Source organism: Schistocerca nitens, chromosome 3 (genome assembly GCF_023898315.1).
Source record: "Schistocerca nitens isolate TAMUIC-IGC-003100 chromosome 3, iqSchNite1.1, whole genome shotgun sequence".
NCBI lineage: Eukaryota > Metazoa > Arthropoda > Insecta > Orthoptera > Acrididae > Schistocerca > Schistocerca nitens.
Genome location: NC_064616.1, coordinates 808,250,455 through 808,273,420, shown reverse-complemented (window position 1 = coordinate 808,273,420; position 22,966 = coordinate 808,250,455). Strand labels below are relative to the sequence as shown.

The 22,966-nt window shown below is 47.8% G+C and overlaps 1 protein-coding gene across 3 annotated transcripts in view; it reads left to right on the top strand.

Moving 5' to 3' along the window:
* LOC126248838 (tyrosine-protein phosphatase 99A-like) overlaps nt 1-22,966 on the top strand; it is a 482,348-nt gene that overhangs the window by 242,378 nt on the left and 217,004 nt on the right. For 2 of the 3 annotated variants that reach the window (XM_049950255.1, XM_049950254.1), the window contains exon 2: nt 10,896-11,093. In XM_049950255.1, the coding sequence (XP_049806212.1) occupies nt 10,896-11,093 (198 nt within the window). Of the gene's footprint in view, nt 1-10,895; nt 11,094-22,966 lie in introns of those variants that run through there. The other variant, XM_049950256.1, reaches the window with a different exon arrangement.

Here is a 22,966-nt window from a genome sequence, read left to right as displayed (position 1 = left end):
TGTTTGTATCTTGCCAGAAAATATCCTTTTCAGTGATGGTGAACAGGTTAGAAATAAATCTCCTCTTCCAGTCGAATGAAGTTCCGAAACGAATCTCGATCTTTAAATCTGTGTGATCAAGTACCTTAGTTCAGAGTGTTGATAATAAATGCAACTCGAGAATATGGATATTATGCACGCACAAACTGACTTACACGCTATATCTTGACTATATTCAATTTGAAAGTAAAAATTGTACGAAAGTTCAGGTGCGTTAACGAACAACTTATACTAGTGTGTATCTTGGATCCTTGTACAGCATTAAGTAGTGTTCGTCTACCAGCAATTTGCTGTTCAAGCCATCGACGAATCAAGAATCTTCTTCGCGATTTTCTCCGCTCTTCTTCAACAATCGCTAACAGAGTTAACGCAGCTATTTTACCCGCGTCCGCTTTCGTAAAGAGACTGTGTGGTCTGCGAGCCAAATAAAGGCGACAAAGGCCGTTGGGGCCGTGCGGTTAAAGGCGCTGCAGTCTGGAACCGCAAGACCGCTACGGTCGCAGGTTCGAATCCTGCCTCGGGCATGGATGTTTGTGATGTCCTTAGGTTAGTTAGGTTTAACTAGTTCTAAGTTCTAGGGGACTAATGACCTCAGCAGTTGAGTCCCATAGTGCTCAGAGCCATTTGAACCAAAGGCCGTTGGAGAGCGCAGATCACGTTAACCAACTCGTCCCGTGTGCCGACGGCTCTGGCTCTTGTAGATCGGATGTCCTTCCGTGTCCACGTCAACGGTAGCTTCATATTCCCACGAGAGGACGGCTTACTCCACTTCTTTTCTTTCGTGGCTTTATTACATTTCCTTAAGATTCTTTCACTGACTCTCAGCCTGACTACGCGCAGTTAGTTATAGGTATTTTACAGTTGTTACTGAACTTTCAGCAGTTGCGTGATGGAACAATAATGAATTTACTTCTGGTAAACTGCCTGTCCCCGCACCAACACCATATCCTCGGCAGGTCTTCCGTCATTTCACTATAGTCACCTGGCAGTACTACATTCCTGTAGACAACGGCAGATCGTCTGAAGGATTAACGAACTTCCGACGTTGTTCAGTAGACCATTTATTCGAAATTAATTCGCTGACAGCGAATTCCTGTATTAGGTATACACTGAGGCGACAAACGTCATGAGATTTATTTATTTTTTATTTATTTATTTATTGTTCCGTGGGACCACATTTAGGAGAAGTCTCCATGGTCATGGAACGAGTCAATACATGAAATTATAACACGATTGTAGAAACAGATAAAATGAAATATAAGAAACATATTCAGGCGACAAGTCGTTAGTTTAAATAAAGAAAATCAAGAATGTAACACTGGAATTTGCTTAATTTTTTAGCTCTTCCAGGAGCTCCTCGACAGAATAGAAGGAGTGAGCCATGAGGAAACTCTTCAGTTTGGACTTAAAAGTGTTTGGGCTACTGCTAAGATTTTTGAGTTCTTGTGGTAGCTTATTGAAAATGGATGCAGCAGAATACTGCACTCCTTTCTGCACAAGAGTCAAGGAAGTGCATTCCACATGCAGATTTGATTTCTGCCTAGTATTAACTGAGTGAAAGCTGCTAACTCTTGGGAATAAGCTAATATTACTAACAACAAACGACATTAAAGAAAATACATACTGTGAGGGCAATGTCAAAATTGCCAGACTATTGAATAGGGGTCGACAAGAGGTTTTCGAACTTACACCATACATAGCTCGAACAGCCCGTTTTTGAGCCAAAAATACCCTTTTTGAATCAGAAGAATTACCCCAAAAAATAATACCATATGACATAAGCGTATGAAAATATGCGAAGTATACTACTTTTCGTGTTGAAATGTCACTTATTTCAGATACTGTTCTAATGGTAAATAAAGCGGCATTTAGTTTCTGAACAAGATCCTGAACATGGGCTTTCCACAACAGCTTACTATCTATCCGTACGCCTAGGAACTTGAACTGTTCCGTCTCGCTTATAACATGCCCATTCTGTCTGATTAAAATGTCAGTTCTTGTTGAATTGTGAGTTAGAAACTGTAAAAACTGAGTCTTACTGTGATTTAGCATCAAATTATTTTCCACAAGCCACGAACTTATATCATGAACTACATTATTTGATAATGTTTCAATATTACACACAAGATCCTTCACTACCAAGGTGGTGTCATCAGCAAACAGAAATATTTTTGAATCACCTGTAATACTAGAAGGCATATCATTTATATAAACAAGAAACAGCAGTGGCCCCAGCACCGACCCCTGGGGAACGCCCCATTTAACAGTGCCCCATTGGGACTGAACATCATTACCACTCTCAATAATGCGGAGGATTACCTTCTGCTTTCTGTTCTTAAAGTAGGAGGCGAACCAATTGTAAGCTACTCCCCTTACTCCATAATGTTCCAACTTCTGCAGTAATATTTTGTGGTCAACACAGTCAAAAGCCTTCGTTAAATCAAAGAAAACACCTAACGTTCGCAACCTTTTATTTAATCCGTCCAAAACCTCACAGAGAAAAGAGACTATAGCATTTTCAGTTGTTAAGCCATTTCTAAAACCAAACTGTACATTTGACAGCAAATTATGTGAATTTAAATGCTGCAGTAACCTTGTATATACAACCCTCTCGATAACTTTAGCAAACACCGATGGCATAGAAATAGGTCTATAATTGTCAACATTATCCCTGTCTCCCTTTTTATAAAGTGGCTTCACTACCGAGTACTTTAATCGGTCAGGAAACCGACCACTCCTAAAGGAAAAGTTACAGATATGGCTAAGTACTGAGCTAACATACGTGGAACAATACTTCAGTATTCTTCTAGATACCCCGTCATATCCATGATATGATACCACCTAATATCGTGTTAGACCTTTTTCCCGGCGTAGTGCAGCAGCTCGATTTGGTATGGAAATAGTTGGAAGTCCCCTGCAGAAATATTGAGCCATGCCGCTTCTATATCCTCCACAATTACGAAAGTTTTGCTGGCGCAGAATTTTGTGCACGAACTGACCTCTCGATTATGTCCTGTAAATGTTCGATGACATCCATGTCGAGAGATCTGGGCGGCCAAATCTTTCTTTCAAATTGTCCAGAATGTTTTTCAAACCAATCGCGAACAGTTGTGGCTCGGTGACATGGCGCATTGTCATCTGTAAAAAGTCATCGTTGTCTGGCTGCAAATAATCTCCAAGTAGCCGTCCAATCAATGATCGGTTCATTTGGTCCAGAGGATTCAGTCCATTCCATGTAAACACAGCCCACACCATTATGGAGCCACCACCAGCTTGCACAGTGCCTTTTGGACAATTTGAATGCAAGGCTTCGTGGGCTCTGCACCACTCAAAACCTGCCATCAGATCTTACTAACTGAAATTGGGACTCATATGACCAGGCTAAGATTTTCTAGTCGTCTAGGGTACAACCGATATGGTCACGAGTCCAGGAGAAGCGCTGTAAGCGATGACGTGCTGTTAGCGAAGACACTCGTGTCTGTCGTCTGCTGCCATAGCCCATTAACGCCAGATTTCGCCGCACTGTCCCTACGGATACGTTCGTCAAACCTCCCACACGGATTTTTGCAGTTATTTCTTGCAGTGTTGCTTGTCTGTAAGCAGCGACAACTGTACGCAAATGCCGCTGCTCTCGGTCGTTCAGTGAAGACCGTCGGCCGCTACGTTGTCCGCGATGAGAAGAAATACCTGAAATTTGGTATTCTCGGCACATTCATGGCACTGTGGATCTCGTAAGATTGAATTCCCTAACGATTTCAGAAATGGGATGTCCCATGTGTCTAGCTGGAACTACCACCACTCGTACAAAGTCTGTTAACTCCAGTCGTGCGGCCATAATCACGCTGGAAACCTTTTTACATGAATCCTCTCAGTAGAAATGACAGCTCCGCCAATGCACTGCCCTTTTATACCTTGTGTACGCCATATTGCCGCCACCTGTATATGTGCGTATCGCTATCTCATAACTTTGTCACCTCAGTATAGCTCTGCTACGCAATAACGACATGTAGACCAGAACTCGAACCCGGCACAAATTTTCGCATGTCGTTATTGGATAGAAGATCTGTACCTAATACAGCTGACGTCAAGGAATTCGCTGTCAGCGAATTAATTTCTAACGTATTTCTTGCAGCTGTGAATCGTCAACAGTGTCTGTTCTTTCAGACATATGCATGTAAGTAGATAAAAAAAATGGCTCTGAGCACTATGGGACTCAACTGCTGAGGTCATTAGTCCCCTAGAACTCAGAACTAGTTAAACCTAACTAACCTAAGGACATCACAAACATCCACGCCCGAGGCAGGATTCGAACCTGCGACCGTAGCGGTCTCGCGGTTCCAGACTGCAGCACCTTTAACCGCACGGCCACTTCGGCCGGCTAAGTAGATCAGTTACATATATTGTAAACAGTAACGGCCTAGTAACACTTCCTTGGAGAACTCCAGAAATTTCGTCCCGTTGTGAATAACATATTTAGTTCTGTCTCTCAGAAAGACCTCGGTGCAGTCACTAATCTTGTCCATTACTACATAGGCTCATATTTTGCTGACTAAAGGGTAGTGCGGAACTGTATCGATTGCCTTCCGAAAGTCAAGGAAAACGCCATAAACATAGCAGACTTTTTCTGTGGCACCCCTGATTTCATGGACGAACAGAGGGACCTGTGTTTTGGGAGATCTCTGTTTACGTAATCCGTGTTGGTTTTTACTGACGAGACTTTAAAATGCGTGAATATACAAAATTATTGTGAATGTACTAACTGAATACTACGGTTAATTCAGAGCCAACATCCACGGCAGCAAAAAAATGTTTCCTTGCTACAGGTCCTTAAAGGTGGTTCCTGGCATGCTCGATTATTAACACTTGTTTGACAGGGTGGCACTATAACAGAAATGTGACAACAGAGCAAATAATAACAAATGTAAATGTCGTGTGAATAGGGCCTCCCATCGGGTAGACCGTTCGCCAGGTGCAAGTCTTTCTATTTGACGCCACTTCGGCGACTTGCGCGTCAATGGGGATGAAATGATGATGATTAGGACAACACAACACCCGGTCCCTGAGCGAAGAAAATCTCCGACCCAGCCGGGAATCGAACCCGGGACCTGAGGATTGACATTTTGTCGCGCTGACAGGATATATATATATATATATTTTTTTTTTTTTTTTTTTTTTTTTTTTTTTTGCGTTTGGTCTGGACGGACGTCACAAGACATCCGTTCTACTTGATCGTTGATTCCTTTACTCAGTTTTTTTATTACAGAGGGTCAGAGGGCGAGCAGCCCTCTGACCGAACACGCTGAGCTACCGATCCGGCACCACTCAGCTACCGGGGCGGACATAACAGCAAATGAAATTTATTGAGGTTACCGGTATGTTACAAAATGGTACTTAACTTTGATACAGTTTGATGCGTGGCACTTGGTGCCCTATACTTACTACAATGAAATCTAAATGATACAATCTGATGCGTGGCAACTAATGTCCTGTACTTAATAGAGTAAAATCTAAGTAACATTTCTGTCTCTTTGCAGTTTGTAGTATTGTCACTATAACTGGAGATAATTGTGCAGACGCTCTGTTTATGGTTCTAGTTCTCCGAAAATAGCGACCGCTAAGTTGGAAGGTAGTCTTCAGAATACTGTACTAAACAGGCTGCAGGAACTGAACTAACTGCTGAATCGTGACTGTCTGTTGCGCGTCGTGTTTTGGTGCCTATCGGTGGTAGGATTCCCGTGTCTGCCAATACAAGGCGGAAGGAATGTAGTCCGCGGTTGACAGTGCTCCTGGTGGCAGCTGTCCACACTATCCGTTGACGTACACGACACGCGCGCGGAAGCAGCAGCGCCATCTGGAGCCTGCTACACGGAACTGAGAGGCGAGAGGCATGTTGTGCCTGCAAGTGGCGCCTTCTCGCGGTATTTGTTCTGTACCTTTTGCTTGGTACGCAACAAACATGTTTCATAATTCTACAACAAACTGACATCAGCAATATAAGCCTACAGTTATGCGCATCAATTCGACGAGCTACCCTCAAAACAGGAATTACCTGTTTCGTTTTTTTTCTTTCTTTCCAACTGTTTGGCAGTCTTCGTTGTTCCAACGATAAACTACTACTAGAAGGGGGCAAGTTACTTCGCATTATCTGTTTAAAATCTGAGAGGTATTTATCCAGCAATCCATCCATTCCAATTGCCTATCCACTATTAAATGTATTTAGGTGATTTTCTATTCAGCGATCATGTATCTCAACATCTATAATTTTGACATGTGTGTAATGAGTGAACGGAGGGCCTACATTAGGACTTCCCGTGGTGAAGCAGTTTTGTAAGGCCGAATTGAGTATTTCGGCCTTCCCTCTGTCATCTTCTGTTTTGGTTCCATTATGGTCACTGAGCGACCGAGTAGATGGTTATTCTTACTGATTTCAATAATACCGTAACTACTTCGGCCTTTTGGTCACATCGGTAGACAATATTGTACTTTCGAATTTCGTGAACGCTTCTCGCATTGCGCTTCTTACGCTCATTTTGGCTTCGTTCAGCTTTTATTTATCAACTAGACTTCCACTTCGTTTAAATCCGTGATGAAGCTCTCTCTGCTTTCGTAGTAACTTTTTAATACCGCTATTGTACCACACTTGGTCTTTACAGTCCGTCACAACCTTTCCCGGCACGTATTGGTCTAAGGCGTATTGCATAATGTTTCTAAATTTCGTCATTTTTACTCTACATCTTCGCACTCAGAACTGAATATTTAATGCTTACTACTCAGATATTTTGCAGTTTATTTCCGATCACTCTGCTAATCAAAAATATTTTCCCATCTTCCTTAATATCCCTTGTAACACGTCATTAAGCACTCCATCTTCAGGCCACAAGTGGCCCATCGTAACCATCCGACCGCCGGGTCAACCTCATGGCGGATGCGGATAGGAGGGGCTTGTGGTCAGCACACTGCTCTCCCGGTCATTATGATGGTTTTCTGTGGCCGGAGACGCTACTATTCGGTCGAGTAGCTCCTCATTGGCATCACGAGGCTGAGTGCACCCCGAAAAATGGCAACAGCGCATGGTGGCTGGATGGTCACCCATCCAAGTACCGGCCACGCCCGACAACGCTTAACTTCGATGATCTCACGGGAACCGGTGTACCCACTGCGGCAAGGCCGTTGCTTTGTAACACGTGTCGTCAATGATAACTAATGGCTTCCTCTATATTAACTGATTCGAAATGCGCGGGTCTGTTCCTTACTGGGAGTTCCAAGACATTATCGTCACGAGTTTGTTTTGTAAGGATGATATATTTTGTAACTATGGACTTTACGGTTCAAGAGAATATAGTGGATTCTTTCGGTCAAGTATTCGTCTTTCCAGGTACATCGACGGGAAATGCTCGCTGTAATCGGATCTTTTTTGTGCTTCGATTGTATGGTATGGTGTAGCACACTTTTCGAAAATCTTATCTGTCCACGATGGACAGAAACAGTCTGAAAAATTTGTACGTGTGTAGCAGTGTAGGATGTGCAGAGAAAGAAAAAAAAAATTCGATACGTTGCGCCGTTTCCGAGTTAATTAAATCTGAAACCAGCCAATCAGGCCTTTGCACATGCAAATTCAAGCATCCAGCCAGAGACGGTGTCCCTAAACGTGTTTTTCGTTTTGTTTCCCAAAATCTAACAAGAGTGTCATAGAAAAATTGGATGTGGGACGGTAGTAAGGATCGAACCCGAGCCACAGTCTTGTGCGCTATCATTTACGCTAGGAGAGCAACTGATGCTAATTGTATTTGGTGGTCTACTTGAATTTGTGCGCGAAACGGCATGATCGGCAGACTTCAATGCTAATTAACTCGGAAACGGCGCAACACATCGAATTTTTTTTCTTAACAATTATTTTTCTGCACAGTCCACCCTGCAACACCCTCACAACCTTTTCAGACTGTTTCTGACTACCCTGTATATCCTTGGAGTCTGTAAAGGAACTGAAGAAAAGCCTGTAAAAATTAAATCTAGATCTTATAGCTCAATTTATCGTAACATACGGTGTAGTGATAAGCAGTATAGTTTTTACTGCCACGTAAAATGTCCGCTGGTGTCCAAAATTAAAGCAACAAACGGAAATTTTGCAATGTTGCGTTTGTTTTTCCACAAAACAGTATAAAGGAGTGATAGTAAAGTGCAAAAATGTAAAGAATACAGAACATAAACAAATGCAGCATGCACAACGGTAGACAAAAATGTCCTTCATTTTTTCCGGCTTAAGGGATTTGTACACCAACAATTGGTTAATGTGCTCACATGGGGAGTGACAACCTCTCGCAGCAATACAGGCCTGACAACGACGGGGCATGCTATGAATGATGTCATCAATCTCTTGTTGAGGCAATAACGTCCCTTCTTTCTGGAGAGCTGCTCGCAAGTCTTGGAGAGTGGTTGGTGGATGCTGACGTGACGCAACACATCTCCTTAGTGCATCCAAGACATGCTCTATGGGATTCAGATCGGACGCACGTGCAGGCTACGCTATGTCTGCAATATCTACCGTTTCCAGGAAAACATCGACCACCCTTGCTCTGTGAGGTCGAGCATTATCATCCGTCATTACGAAGTCTTAGTCCACAGCACCTCGCAACAACCGCACATGACGTACCAAATCAAGTGTGTGTGAAATCTTAAGGGACTGAACTGCTAACGTCATCAGTCCCTAAGCTTACACACAAATTATCTTAAGGAGACACACACACACACACACACACACACACACACACACACACACACACACACCGAGCGAGGTGGCGCAGTGGTTAGCACACTGGACTCGCGTTCGGGAGGACGACGGTTCAATCCCGCGTCCGGCCATCCAGATTTAGGTTTTCCGTGATTTCCCTAAATCGCTCCAGGCAAATGCCGGGATGGTTCCTCTGAAAGGGCACGGCCGACTTCCTTCCCTGTCCTTCCCTAATCCGATGAGACCGATGACCTCGCTGTTTGGTCTCTTCCCCCAAAAACCCACCAACCAACCACACACACACACACACACACACACGAGGGAGGACTCGAACCTCCGCCGGGACCAGCCGCACTGTCCACGACTGTAGCGCCTGAGACCGCTCGGCTAGTCCCGCGCGGCACACATGAGGTACCAAGATCTCGTCACGATACCTGACAGCAGTTAAACCTTGCCTACCTACCCATACAATTTCATGAAGAGATGTTCGAGTGGTCAACATAATCTCTTCCCACACCATTAGGGTTCGTCCTCGATACCGGTCTCTTTCCGCAATGTTTGGGTCCCGAAATCGTGTTCCATGTTCCCCCCAGACGCAAATCTGTCGAGAATCACTCCCTAGACCAAATCAGGACTTATCTGTGAAAAGAACTTTGGCCCATTGCTCGACCGTCCAGGTGGCAAGTTGACGGCTCCACTCTAGGCGCTCCCTTCTGTGAATACGTATCAGAGGTACACATACAGCTGGTCTCCAATAGTAAAGGCCGCTCTGTTGAAGCCTTTTGTACACCCTTTGCCTCGATACAACGTGTCCAGTGGACGCTGCAAGATCAGATGCCAGTTCCTGTGCAGTACTAAGGCAGTACTGTCGTGCCCTTACAGCGAATTAACGGTCTTCTGTTTCTGATGTCATTCGTGGTGATGTCACTCGTGGTCGTCCCCGCCCTGGTCTTCCGGATGCAGTTTCGGTTTCTGTAAACTGTCGCCACATTCGAGAAACAACAGAACGATTCACATTAAGGGGGGTAGGACGTCAAACGGGCCGGCTTGGAGCAGGAGAGACACCACAGGACATTTTAATTTCCACTGTCTATACTTTTACAAATAAATTCATAAAACCTTAAGAGCATGACCAGGAAGGATTCAGGATTCATACTCATAGCAGTGGAAGCTCACAAACGTAACAAAACACATTTTTTTACATGTGAAATTTAATCATTTTTTCACTTACTACTGGCTGCATTTGTTGCTATAGGTACACTTTTCTTCCTAAATAAGAGAGATTCTTCGATGACTTTTGCACAGCATACAAACCATAGTTACAGGTGTATGAAACTCCAGAAGTTATTTAATTTATGAAAAATGAACATTTTAAACTTCATGTTTAGAAAAAACTCAAGTTTTATAGTTAATTATCTCAATTTTTTCCACAGTTTTTTAATAGATTTGGAAAATTCTAGAGTTTCATACACCTGTAACTACTGTTGGTATGCTACGAAAAATTCATCGAAGAATCTCTCTTACTTAGGAAGAAAAGTGTACCTATAGCAACAAATGCAGCCAGTAATAAGTGAAAAAATGATGAAATTTCACATGTAACAAAAAAAGGTATTTTGCTACGTTTTTGAACTTCCACTGCGATGAGTGTGAGTCCTCAATCCTTCCTGGCATTGGTGACAAAGTTTTATGAATTTATTTGTTAAAGTATAGACAGGAGAAAATAAAATGTCCTGTGATGACTCTCCTGCTCCAAGTCGACCCGTTGGACGTCTTACCCCCCTTAAGCCATCGGGCCACATCAGTTTCCGAGCGTTCTGCTTCCATTCCTCCTATAGCCCACCACCACAGCGATTGTGGATGTGAGACCAGCGCCAAACACTACGCCTTTTGATATGTGCCCTGACGTCAGCGTTGGCGTGGTTGTCCATGGACCGGAATGCCATCTTCCGTGCAGAACATTACCGTACGGGCATCTGGTTGGCAGGTTGTGTGATAATATCGTGAATTAGACACAGGGCGTGGAAATAGCGGTTTGTTGCTTTAATTCTGGACTCTACTGTATTTAAAGATGAACGTTAACCTTTTATGAAATAAGCAAATCTGATGTCTAGTGTGTTGTGTGTTACAGTGCCGAGCCAGCCGAGGAACGTGACTGTCCTCCGAGTCGCTTCTAACTCTCTCAAGCTGAGCTGGCTGCAGCCCGAGAAGCCCAACGGCCTGATCACAGGCTACCGTGTTTACTACATGCACGCCAACTACACCGAAGTGCAGTCTATGCGCAACGTCAGCTCCAACAAGAAGGTCGAGTTCGAGCTCACCAACCTCAGTAAGTTAACACAAAACCCAATTACTATCTTTTGTCTGCCGTTTGGCTCTTATCTGGATTTGCGAACTAGTTCTTTCACTCCTTTCTGGTATATTCGTCTTAATGCTACAGTGCGGAAGCCTGGTTAATGGACCCTGATGTAGCTTCTTTCTAGAAATGTTACAGAGGGACATAAAACTGCATTTCCATGATAGATTCGTATCAACTTTTTATTCAGTATAATTTGCTACGAGTTTTTACCATTGGACGTTGTAACGTTAGAAGTAATTCCCTCTTTAATTTCAATGAATTTTAGATTTCTGTTCTAACAAATCCTCTTAGTGCTGTGGTAAGCTAAGAAGGCGGCTGAGTGATGCATGTTGGAGGGAGAGAGAGAGAGAGAGAGAGAGAGAGAGAGAGAGGGAGAGGGAGGTGGAGGTGAGTTACACTGCAACTCTCCCTCCCTCTCTCACTTGCCCTCCCTCCCTCCCTCGCTCGCGCTGCCCCCTCCCTCCATCCCTCACTCGCGCTCCCCCCTCCCTCCCACCCTCTCTCCGTCCATCCCTCTTACGCGCCCCCCACCCTCCTTCCCTCCCACCCACCCTCCCTCCATCCCTCTCACTCGCCACCCACCCTCCCTCCCTCCATCCCTCTCACGCGCCCCCCACCCTCCCTCCCTCCATCCCTCTCACGCGCCCCCCACCCTCCCTCCATCCCTCTCACGCGCCCCCCACCCTCCCTCCCTCTCACGCGCCCCTCCACCCTCCCTCCCTCTCACGCGCCCCTCCACCCTCCCTCTCTCCCTCACTCACGCCCCTCCTCCGTCTGTCTCTCAAATGCCCCCCTCTCCCTCCCCCTACCTCTCACTCTCTCCCCTCCCCCTCACTCTCTCCCCTCCTGTCACTGTTTCACAAGCGCGAGAGAAATTTTCAACTCGCTCGTCCATGCGGTAACGACGGACAGCATCGGCAGGATGACACAACTGGCTGGCCTATCACGCAGTACACTCATCCTGCTGCGCATCTTCCCGCCACCTGCCTTCTTAGCAACACACTACTGTAGGGAAACTTTAAATACTGTAGTGCTTTAGTGTGAACAGTATTGTGTTGCCTAAAATCACTCTCCATACTGTAAAACACTTCTTATTGTTTTCTTTATCGGACCCAACACTGATAATGAACTTGCTCAGAAAGTTTTTTGTGGTCTATCACATTTGTAACAGACAAAAATATATGTTTATATGTTGTTGTTTACATGAAGCTCACTGGACAAAAAAGCACCACCATAGCACCAATAACGTGTGAAATGCACACGACTCTTGCAAGCTGCATTTCGGTGTAGCGTAGACCAGATAAGACTGTGGCGTAGGAGGTATTGATGTCTTAACTGCTACCATTACTACCACCACCACAATTAACTCGTCGGGTCAAAATGCGTGGATATCATCTACGAAATGTGGCATATTATTTGAGACACTATCAAAGGTTTTCAGTTGCGTTCGACTCTGGCGACTTCACTGTTATCGTCAGATCTGGTGTTGCTTCATGCCAAAAAGTTAGAGTTTTAACGTGATGAACGTGACAATTGCCATCTCGGAGGATTGTGCTGCTAGTGTATTACAGTCCTATAAAGTCGGCACTCTGTAGCCTGTGCATGTCGGAAAAATTACAGAATTTGTAATAGAGTATCGACAAGGGTGCCGTATTCAACAGTTTTTGCTAGCTCGGTATCAGACTAACGCCCACCACCACCACCAGCCCTGCACACAGAAGACTAACATACTCTAGAAATAGTTAAAATCGCTGTAGTGTATTGTCATTGTCGCGGATAAAGAAGGGAATATGAAAAACATAACATTAATTACAAATCAGTGCCCTGCATTGTCGTATCGATCAACATATCCAACCTCTGGTGTACACACAACACTGTACGTGCCATCTAAGAGAATGAAGTTGGTGACACACCACATTCCCATTATCGATTTGTGTCACAAGATCTCCGAACACAAAATATGAATTAACGTACGTGTTAGAAGAACGCAAGTGCATCATAACGCGAAGAACATGTTAATGCGAGTGAAACAGCGTCGAACCTTTAGTGGTTACATCACGTAACTAGCGCCAGATTCATAGGAAATCAAGGAAACAAACCGCCCACTGTCACATCGTGATTTCAGTACCCGATGTATTTCGAGACTGGGGGCTGCTGAGGTCATCAGTCCCTATGCTTACACACAATTTAATCTAACTTAAACTAACTTACGCTAAGGACAACACACACACACACACACACACACACACACACACACACACACACACACACACACACGAGGGAGGACTCGAACCTCCGACGGAGGGAGCCGCGCGGACCGTGACAAGCAACAGAATGCTGTTCGTGAATCGTAGCAGAACTGGTCGAATCACCAGACTGACGTACAAATTTGCAGTCAGGGCGCGTGGGATAACCACGAGAGTGCTCCTGCTGTCATTCGAAATCGCTCCCGACCGTAACTCCAGGGTTAGGTCCAGTGTGTGTAGCACGCAGACAGGTTGGTTGCAGAACCTCACCTGGCCACCTTCTAACCAACACACGGCCATCACTGGCACCGAGGCAGAACAGCGTTCATCAGAAAACACAACATACCTTCACCCGACCCTCCAATGAGCTCTCGCTTGACGTCATTGAAGTCGCAGATGACGATGGTTTGGGGTCGGTGGAATGCACGCTACAAGGCGTCTGGCTCGGAGCTGTTCTTGGAGTGCCCGATTTGTAACAATTCGTTGTGTCACCGTGGAGCCAACTGCAGATGCAGTTGCAGTACGATCCGCTAGAGCCATACGCTGAACTCAGTGGTCTTCCCTCTAGGTCAGACTCGTCCAAACTGTGCCCCTGGGGCGCTAGCGCCCGCGATCGCCCGCGGCCAGCGTCCCGGGCGAATTCGTACGTTGCTGCAGTGGCCGAGCCGTGACACTTAGCTGGCCGTGCGGACCGCCCGAACGCCAGCCGATAGATATGTTTGTTCGCCCGTTTTCCGTTCGGGCAGAGGACGTCTCACAAGTACTTCAACTAGAACTGACTGACCTACAGTGCCATATCCGCCTGAAGGACCGCCTTCTTATGTGTAAAACTTTGGATGACTTTTACAGCTATATTCCACGAGAGAAGTATCCTCTTTTGCACAAGCACGCGGCCAAAGTCCTCTCAATGTTTGGTTCCACGTATATTTGTGAGCGCTTTTTCTCTCTTTTAAAGCTTGCTAAAACTAAGAACCGTTCATTCCTTGGCGATAAAAATTTGACCAATTCCTTGAGGTTAGCAGTCTCACGGAATATTGTACCAAACCTAGAAAAAATCGTTTCCTCGAAAAAGAAAAACGTGTAAAATGTTGTCTTCTTTAACAATGTTGACTGTAAGAATTAAAGAGTTTTATAACCATAATTCTATTTTAATAAGTTTTCAAACTTGGCCAGTTAAAATTAATACGTACAAAACAGCAAACTAAGGATCTGATTTCTAAACTCTGAAAAGGGATACAAAAAATTGTAGCACGAAGTATAACAAAAAATACTTACTTGTAACTACTAACAGTAAGAATGAGACTCTATATCCCTTTACATAAAATGAATTCTAAAATAGAATATTTTGTTTACGTTAGATCTGATCGCGGGACAGTCCAGCGCAGAGCAGTGCTGCGCGGTCTCACTGGCGGCGCAATTCTTGGATGAGCCTGCTCTAGGTAGTGCCACGTGGCCGTTGAGAGCCCGGTCTTCTTGCGACTGTACATTCTCTTGAACATCGCTGCCTTCAGTCATGTACAATGGCCATGTTCCTGCCCATTCGTACTGCAATATCCAGCTATTACTCTACCTCGTTCAAACTCAATGAGGTGTTGTTAAGGGGAGGTTTACTATCTTTGGCCCGAAAAAAGCATGTTTTTTGAGAATTTTTTTTCTCGGGATGTGTTATAAATATCAATGTCAAATTTGGTCAAAATGTTTATTTATATTTCCTCTACAAACTGGAATTTTTTCGACCGGAAATGTCGAAGAGCAAAGGCGGAAGTGGCGTCGGAACGAAACAAAATTTCGATGTAGACCTCCACGCGCGGTATGTCACTGGTCAGTAGGCTCATCTGAAATCAAAATTGAGTTGACGTTAGCGGAGCATATAAGATTCTTTAGGAGTTTTACCTCGCTTAAGTTATGTGGACCACAGGAAACAAAATGGCGTCCATTTGAAAGAAATAGGGTTTTTTCGTCGATTTTTCGACTTCGTCGGCCAAGTAAAAATGTTTATGGTTGATGGATCGGAATAAAAGTGGTAAAACTCCTAGACAATTTAGTTAGCTTCGTCGGAAACGAAGAATCATGCCAATCGGTTCAGTAGATTTGAAGTTACCATATCGCGCGATAAAAAAAACGTCATTTCTAGAAAAGTTATGGCTACATATAAATGCAATATTACCCCCTGCGGGTTCGGGGGTTAGAATAGGCCCGCGGTATTCCTGCCTGTCGTAAGAGGCGACTAAAAGGAGTCTCACACGTTTCGGCCTTATGTTTTGGTCCCCTGTTGGGTTTGACCTCCATATTTCAAAATTCTTCCGAAGAGCGAGCCGATTGGGGAAGGGCGCCTTACTTGGTGCCTTGTGTCCATGTTGTGTTCCGAACTTTTGCCATCTTATTCGTCGTTGCGTTGCAGTCCTGCCCGCTTTCCATCGCTTGGGCACGGATACGCTCCTGCGTACCCTCTCTGCCAAACACTGTGCAGGGCCATTTTCTGCACTGACGGCGACCATGGACCACTTGTCACCTAACATCCAGCACGGTAGCCAGTCCGTTGTGGTGGGGCCGCCATGTACCCTCTTGGTTGTAGCCCCCTGACAACACAGGGATCGCTCTACTGATGCCTGCGCCGTTCACTCCCCACGTATGCCAAGGAGTAGATGCCCATCTCCTTGGGGCATCGGGACTCCCGGCAATGGCCATCCTGCCAGGTGGCCTTTGCTGTGGCTGGGTGGCGCCCGTGGGGAGGGCCCTTGGTCGGAGTAGGTGGCATCAGGGTGGATGACACGCAATGAAGCGTGGCACTTCTTCTCTTGCTGGTGGCCAGCCACCAGCAGTCTCTAAGCGTTCTCGGGCTCACTTTAATGCTGACAAGTACAATCCGAAAACGTTCCCCTCTCTGGCCACGCCGTGGGAGGAACGTAAATCTCAGGATGGCAGTAGCAAATATTCGCCCCGATTCTTGGTTTGTACGAGGGCTGATGGGGAGTCTTTTCTCTCCACAAAGCCTCAGTTCTTCGTCGAGCATTTAGAGGACAAGTTTGGGGAGGTGGAGGGTTTGTCAAAAATGCGCTCTGGATCGGTCCTGATACAAACGGCATCCTCTGCCCAGTCACGGCGGTTACTTGCTTGTGACAAGTTGGGGGATGTTGCTGTTACGATCACACCGCATAAGAGTTTAAATATGGTCCAGGGTGTTATTTTCCATAGGGACCTCCTTTTGCAGTCTGATGACGAGCTGCGCGCCAACCTCGAACGACGAGGTGTTCATTTCGTCCGGCGCGTTCATCGGGGTCCGAGGGACAATCAGGTTGCTACCGGTGCCTTCATCTTGGCCTTCGAGGGTGATACGTTACCGGAAAAGGTCAAGGTGATGGTCTACCGATGTGACGTCAAGCCCTATATCCCTCCCCCGATGCGGTGCTTCAAGTGCTGGAAGTTCGGCCATATGTCTTCCCGCTGCACTTCCAGCCTCACATGTCGAGATTGCGGACGCCCATCTCATCCCGATACTCCATGTGCCCCGCCTCCTATCTGTGTTAACTGCGGAGAACACCATTCCCCCTGCTCGCCGGACTGTCGGATCTTCCAGAAGGAAAGGAAGATAATGGAATATAAGACCCTGGACCGCCTGACCTTCACCGAGGCACGGCGGAAGTTTGAAAGGCTACATCCTGTGCCCATGCCGTCCACCTATGCTGCTGCTGCAACACCTGTTCGAACTTCTTCAGTGTCGTCCCCATCAGTTCGAACTCAGCTCTGTCAGCCATCACCGGCCCCCTCGGTTGTGGGGGGCACTTCACTCCCTGTTGCTCCTGCTCCATCTACTTCAGGAGCAACACCACCCCAACCACCGGGGACATCTGTTCCCCCTTCACAGCCGGAGAAGCGTGGGCCTTCTTCGGCTCCTCTCGCCCGGAAGGGGTCCCTTGGGGCCCTCCCATCCCAGGCTTTGCCCAGTGCCAAAGCGGACACTCGCCAGTCTGCCAAAAAACCACCGGTCGCTGGTTGTAGGGCGTCGCGGTCGTCTTCGGTCCCTGAGACTGACCCAGTGATGCCCTCCCAGCCAGAACCACCAAAGGCACAGCGAGCAAAGCAGTCAAAGAAAAAGGCTCCCAAGAATCCTGAAATTGCGGTGGCACCTGTCCCACCGCAACCTTCTCCCTCTGCGTCCGAAGATGAGGTGGAGATTCTGGCGTCCGCTGCGGACCTCGATCTCGGCGGTCCCTCAGACGCCATGAATGGCACTAGCGCGGGTGCTCAGTCGGAGGCAGCAGGTGATCCGGCGGCATAATCTGCCTTCCCAGTCCCGTCACGCCTTTCCCAGCCATGGACAACGCCATCCTCCAGTGGAACTGCAGCGGTTTCTTCCACCATCTAGCTGAGCTCCGCCAACTTATCAGCCTTCACCCTTTCTTCTGCATTGCTCTCCAGGAAACTTGGTTTCCAGCAATGCGAACCCCCGCCCTCCGTGGCTATCGGGGTTACTATAAGAACCGAGCAGCTTATGAAAGGGTGTCTGGTGGCGTCTGCATATATGTCCTTCACACTCTGCACAGCGAGTCTGTCCCTCTCCAGACGCCTTTAGAGGCTGTCGCTGTACGCGTGTGGACGCCACAGCCTGTTACCGTCTGCAGCCTTTACATTCCACCGGATGGTGATGTCTCGCAGCATGTCCTGGCTGCACTAGTCGCCCAATTGCCGCCACCTTTCTTGCTATTGGGCGACTTCAACGCCCATAACCCTCTGTGGGGTGGGTCAGTGGCAACAGGTCGAGGCGCCATCGTTGAGCGTTTATTGTCGCAGCTCGATCTCTCGCTGTTAAATGATGGTGCCTTCACACACTTCAGTGTGGCGCATGGCACCTACTCCGCCATTGACCTTTCACTCTGTAGCCATAGCCTCTTACCGTCTGTCCAATGGAGTGTGCATGACGACCTGTGTGGTAGTGACCACTTTCCGATCTTTTTGTCACTACCACAGCGCCACTCTTCTGGGCGCCCTAGCAGATGGGCTATGAATAAGGCTGACTGGGACTTGTTCTCCTCCACTGTCGCTTTTGAGCCTCTCCCTACTGCTAACATTGATGCGGTGGTTCAATCGGTCACCACCGGCATCGTTACTGCCGCCGAATCTGCCATTCCCCGTTCTTCTGGGTCCCCTCGGCGGAAGGCTGTGCCTTGGTGGTCGCCTGCGATCGCTGACGCGATTAAAGATCGCCGGCGGGCGCTCCAGCGTCACAAGCGACATCCCTCCATCGACCACCTTATCGCCTTCAAACGGCTGCGTGCGCGGGCACGCCTCCTTATCCGCCAAGGCAAGAAGGAGTGCTGGGAGCGGTATGTATCCACCATTGGCCTCCATGTCACTCCATCGCAGGTCTGGGCCAAGATTCGACGCGTCTACGGCCATCGGACCCCTGCCAGCGTCCCTGCGCTCTCACTGAATGGAGCAGTTTGTACTGACTCCGACGTCATTGCAAATCGCTTAGCAGAGCATTTTGCTATGAGTTCCGCCTCTGCGAATTACCCCCAGGCCTTCCGCTCCATTAAAGAGCGGATGGAACGTCGGAGCCTTTCGTTTCGCACCAACCACCTAGAATCTTACAATGCTCCATTTAGTGAGTGGGAATTTCGCAGTGCCCTAGCTGCTTGCCCTGATACCGCTCCTGGGCCGGATGGCATCCACTGTCAGATGCTGAAACACCTTTCAGTGGACTGCCAGCGGCGCCTTCTCGATCTTTACAACCGTCTTTGGGTCGAGGGGGAGTTTCCGTCGCAATGGCGGGAAGGCGTTGTCATCCCCGTTTTGAAACCTGGAAAGAACCCTCTGGAGGTGGACAGCTACCGTCCCATTAGCCTCACCAACGTTCTTTGCAAGTTGCTTGAACGGATGGTGAGCCGGCGCTTGAATTGGGTACTGGAGTCTCGGGGCCTTCTGGCTCCGTCTCAGGGTGGGTTCCGTAAAGGCCGCTCCGCCACCGACAATCTGGTGAGCCTGGAGTCGGCCATCCGTACTGCCTTTGCCCGCCGTCAGCACCTGGTCGCTGTCTTTTTCGACATGCGGAAGGCGTACGATACGACATGGCGCCACCACATCCTTTCTACGCTTCATGGATGGGGTCTTCGGGGTCCTCTGCCGATTTTTATCCGCGATTTTCTGTCGTGTCGTACCTTCCGCGTGCAAGTCGCGGCCTCGTATAGTTCCTCCCGCGTCCAGGAGAACGGTGTGCCACAGGGTTCTGTTTTAAGTGTCTGTCTGTTTTTAATAGCCATTAACGGGCTTGCTGCGGCCGTGGGAACTTCTGTCTCCGCTTCCCTGTATGCTGACGACTTTTGCCTTTACTACAGCTCTACTGGCATTGCAGCTGTTGAACGTCAGCTACAGGGCGCAATCCGTAAGGCGCAGTCTTGGGCTGTAGCGCATGGGTTTCAGTTTTCGGCAGCCAAGACCTGCGTTACGCATTTCTGCCGGCGCCGGACAGTCCATCCTGAGCCGCAGCTTTATCTTGCCGACGAACTCCTTGCAGTGGTTGAGACCCACAGGTTTTTGGGGGTCGTTTTTGATGCTCGGTTGACTTGGCTGCCTCATATTCGGCAGCTCAAACAGGCGTGTTGGCGGCATCTCAATGCACTGCGATGTTTGAGCCACACCCGCTGGGGCGCCGACCGCTCTACCCTGTTACGGCTCTACCAGGCGTTAATCCAGTCCCGTCTGGATTATGGGTGCCTGGCATATGGCTCGGCATCCCCGTCTGCGTTGCGGGTGCTGGACCCAATTCTCCACAGCGGGATACGCCTTGCCACTGGTGCTTTCCGCACCAGCCCTGTGGACAGCTTACTAGTGGAGGCAGGTGTCCCTCCACTGCGGTTCCGACGCCAACGTTTGCTGGCCGCTTATGCTGCCCATGTTCTAAGCTCGCCCGGGCATCCTAACTATCGTCTCCTGTTCCCACGATCGGTCGTCCGTCTGCCAGAACGTCGGCCCCGCTCTGGTTGTACAATAGCGGTCCGCGTCAAAGAGCTTCTCTCTGGGCTTCAGGTTTTCACTGTTCCACCTCCTTTCCGGGCTACTTTGCATACACCCCCATGGTGTGTTCGTCGCCCTTGCCTTCGGCTCGACTTGGCACAGTGCCCGAAGGACTCAGTCCCTCCAGAGGCCTTCCGCCGCCGCTTTCATTCCATCCTGGCCACGTATCAGGGCTCTGGCATTGTTTACACCGACGGCTCGATGGTTGCTGGTCGTGTCGGGTATGCGCTAACTCTAGGGGACCATTCCGAACAACGTTCCTTGCCGGATGGCTGCAGCGTTTACACTGCGGAGCTGGTCGCCATCTTTCGAGCCCTAGAGTATATCCGCTCCTGCTCAGGTGAGTCCTTCGTTATCTGTAGCGATTCCCTGAGCAGTTTCCGAGCTCTCGACCAGTGTTTTCCACGTTCCCGTCTGGTGATGGCTATCCATGAGTCCCTGCATACTCTTGCCTGTAGCGGCCGCTCTGTGGTCTTTGTGTGGACCCCCGGTCATGTCGGTATCCCGGGTAACGAACATGTTGACCGCCTGGCGAAAGAGGCCACCAGTAAGCCATCTCTGGACGTAGGCCTCCCAGAGACTGATTTGCGGGCAGTCTTCCGCCGCAAAATTTTGGCGCTATGGGCCGATGAATGGCGCGAACTGACGACGCGCAATAAACTACGTGTTGTGAAGGAGACGACGGCTGTGTGGCGGTCATCCCTGCGAGCCACTCGCAGGGACTCAGTAGTTCTTTGCCGGCTCCGCATTGGCCACTCCCGGCTGACACACGGTTACTTACTGCGCCGGGAAGACCCTCCTCTATGTCGCTGTGGGGCGGCTTTGACGGTGGCCCACATTTTGCTGGCCTGCCCCCTTTTAGCTGTGGTCAGGCAGACATTTAGGCTGCCTGATACGCTCCCTGCCCTTTTAACAGACGACTCCGCAATGGCTGACTTAGTTTTACGTTTTATTCGGGCAGGGGGCTTTTATCATTTAATCTGAGTGTTTTTATTTTCTGTTATTGTTTTGTGTTGACTCTGGCCTTTGGCCTATGCTTTTAAACTGATTTTTTAACGTGTTTCTAAGTGGTTGGCTTTTCCTTTTTTTGTTTCTATGGTCGGCCAACCACCGTCACACTCTGTGTGGTTTTAGTTCGTTTTGTCTTGTCTTTGTCTCAGTTTCTCTTGTTGTGTATCGTCTGTGTTCTATTCTGTTCCTCGTTTTTATTCTCTGTGGGTGTTCTTTGTCTTTGGAAAAAGGGACCGATGACCGTAGCAGTCTGGTCCCTTTGATCCCCCAAACCAACCAACCAAATGCAATATTATGCAAGGTACGTTCAATCTGCTATTCCGGGTCCATAAGCTAGTCCTTCCTCTTCCTCATAGAGGGCTTTCTGCACGATCTGGGCCATCCTGCACTGGTCCAGAGCCGCTCGTACGGCCGATGACAAGCCGTTTTCGGCCGCTTGAATCCGGTGGTCGTCCGAATGCTTGGCGAACTGCATCGAATAGAGTCCCAGGGTGACGTCCATCATTGTCATGGTCTTCAGAATTGCTGAATACCCTTCGTTGAAGGTACTCACTGCCAGGAAAGTCTCAATCTCCACAGTCTTCGGATCAGATTGAAAATGCTTGGGGGCTAACTTCCAAACACACGCGTTCAAACTTCCACCGGTACAATAACTCGTCCTCCGAAAGAAAAGAACTGCTGCGTGAAAAACGCCGATTTTTTTTGTTCAACCGCGAATAACAAACATTTCCGTTCTGCAGAATGAGATTTTCACTCTGCAGCGGAGTGTGCGCTGATATGAAAATTCCTGGCAGATTAAAACTGTGTGCCGGACCGAGACTGGCAGAAGTAAAGCTGTGAGGACGGGACGTGAGTCGTGCTTGGGTAGCTCAGATGGTTGAGCACTTGCCCGCGAAAGGCAAAGGTCCCGATTTCGAGTCTCGGTCCGGCACACAGTTTTAATCTGCCAGGAAGTTTCATTTCCGTTCTGTATTCGGAAAAACCGTTCAGGGGTGGATTCTAAACACTTTTATGGATCCAAAAATGCAATTTTAAAAAATTAATTTTTTGACCCAAAAGATAGTAAACCTCCCCTTACTGGCGTCTTTATCGCCTTGAAGGCTTTCTTGACTAACATCAACTGACCGTCCAATCTCAAAGGTACCTAACGCTCACGGCCGTTACAGTGTGTATTTAAAGCAAACGAGATTTGCATCCTCGTAGTGGCACTACTAGCGCCACTCATATAAGACTGGCGCGAAATTTGAATAGGCATTATCTTTGAGATGTAGAAACAGGCCTACCAACTTTCATTTATGTCGTACAACTCCTTCCTGGTGTTGCGATTTTTTTCCATCAGTGTACTTTTACTGACTTCACTTGGAGCTCACCCAGTTCTCAGAGTACAATCCCGTGAGCGGGATAGGCTGCCTTAGAGCAGCAGGTAGGTAGTCTTATTTGCTGCGATTTCCAATCTATCGCCTGAACATCACTTTTAGATCTGTTCAAGTATATCACACGCTTTTGTTTCCAGTCTGGCTGTTTAGTCCTCTGCCACCACATTCAGTATGTCAACCGCGTAGGCTATGCCTC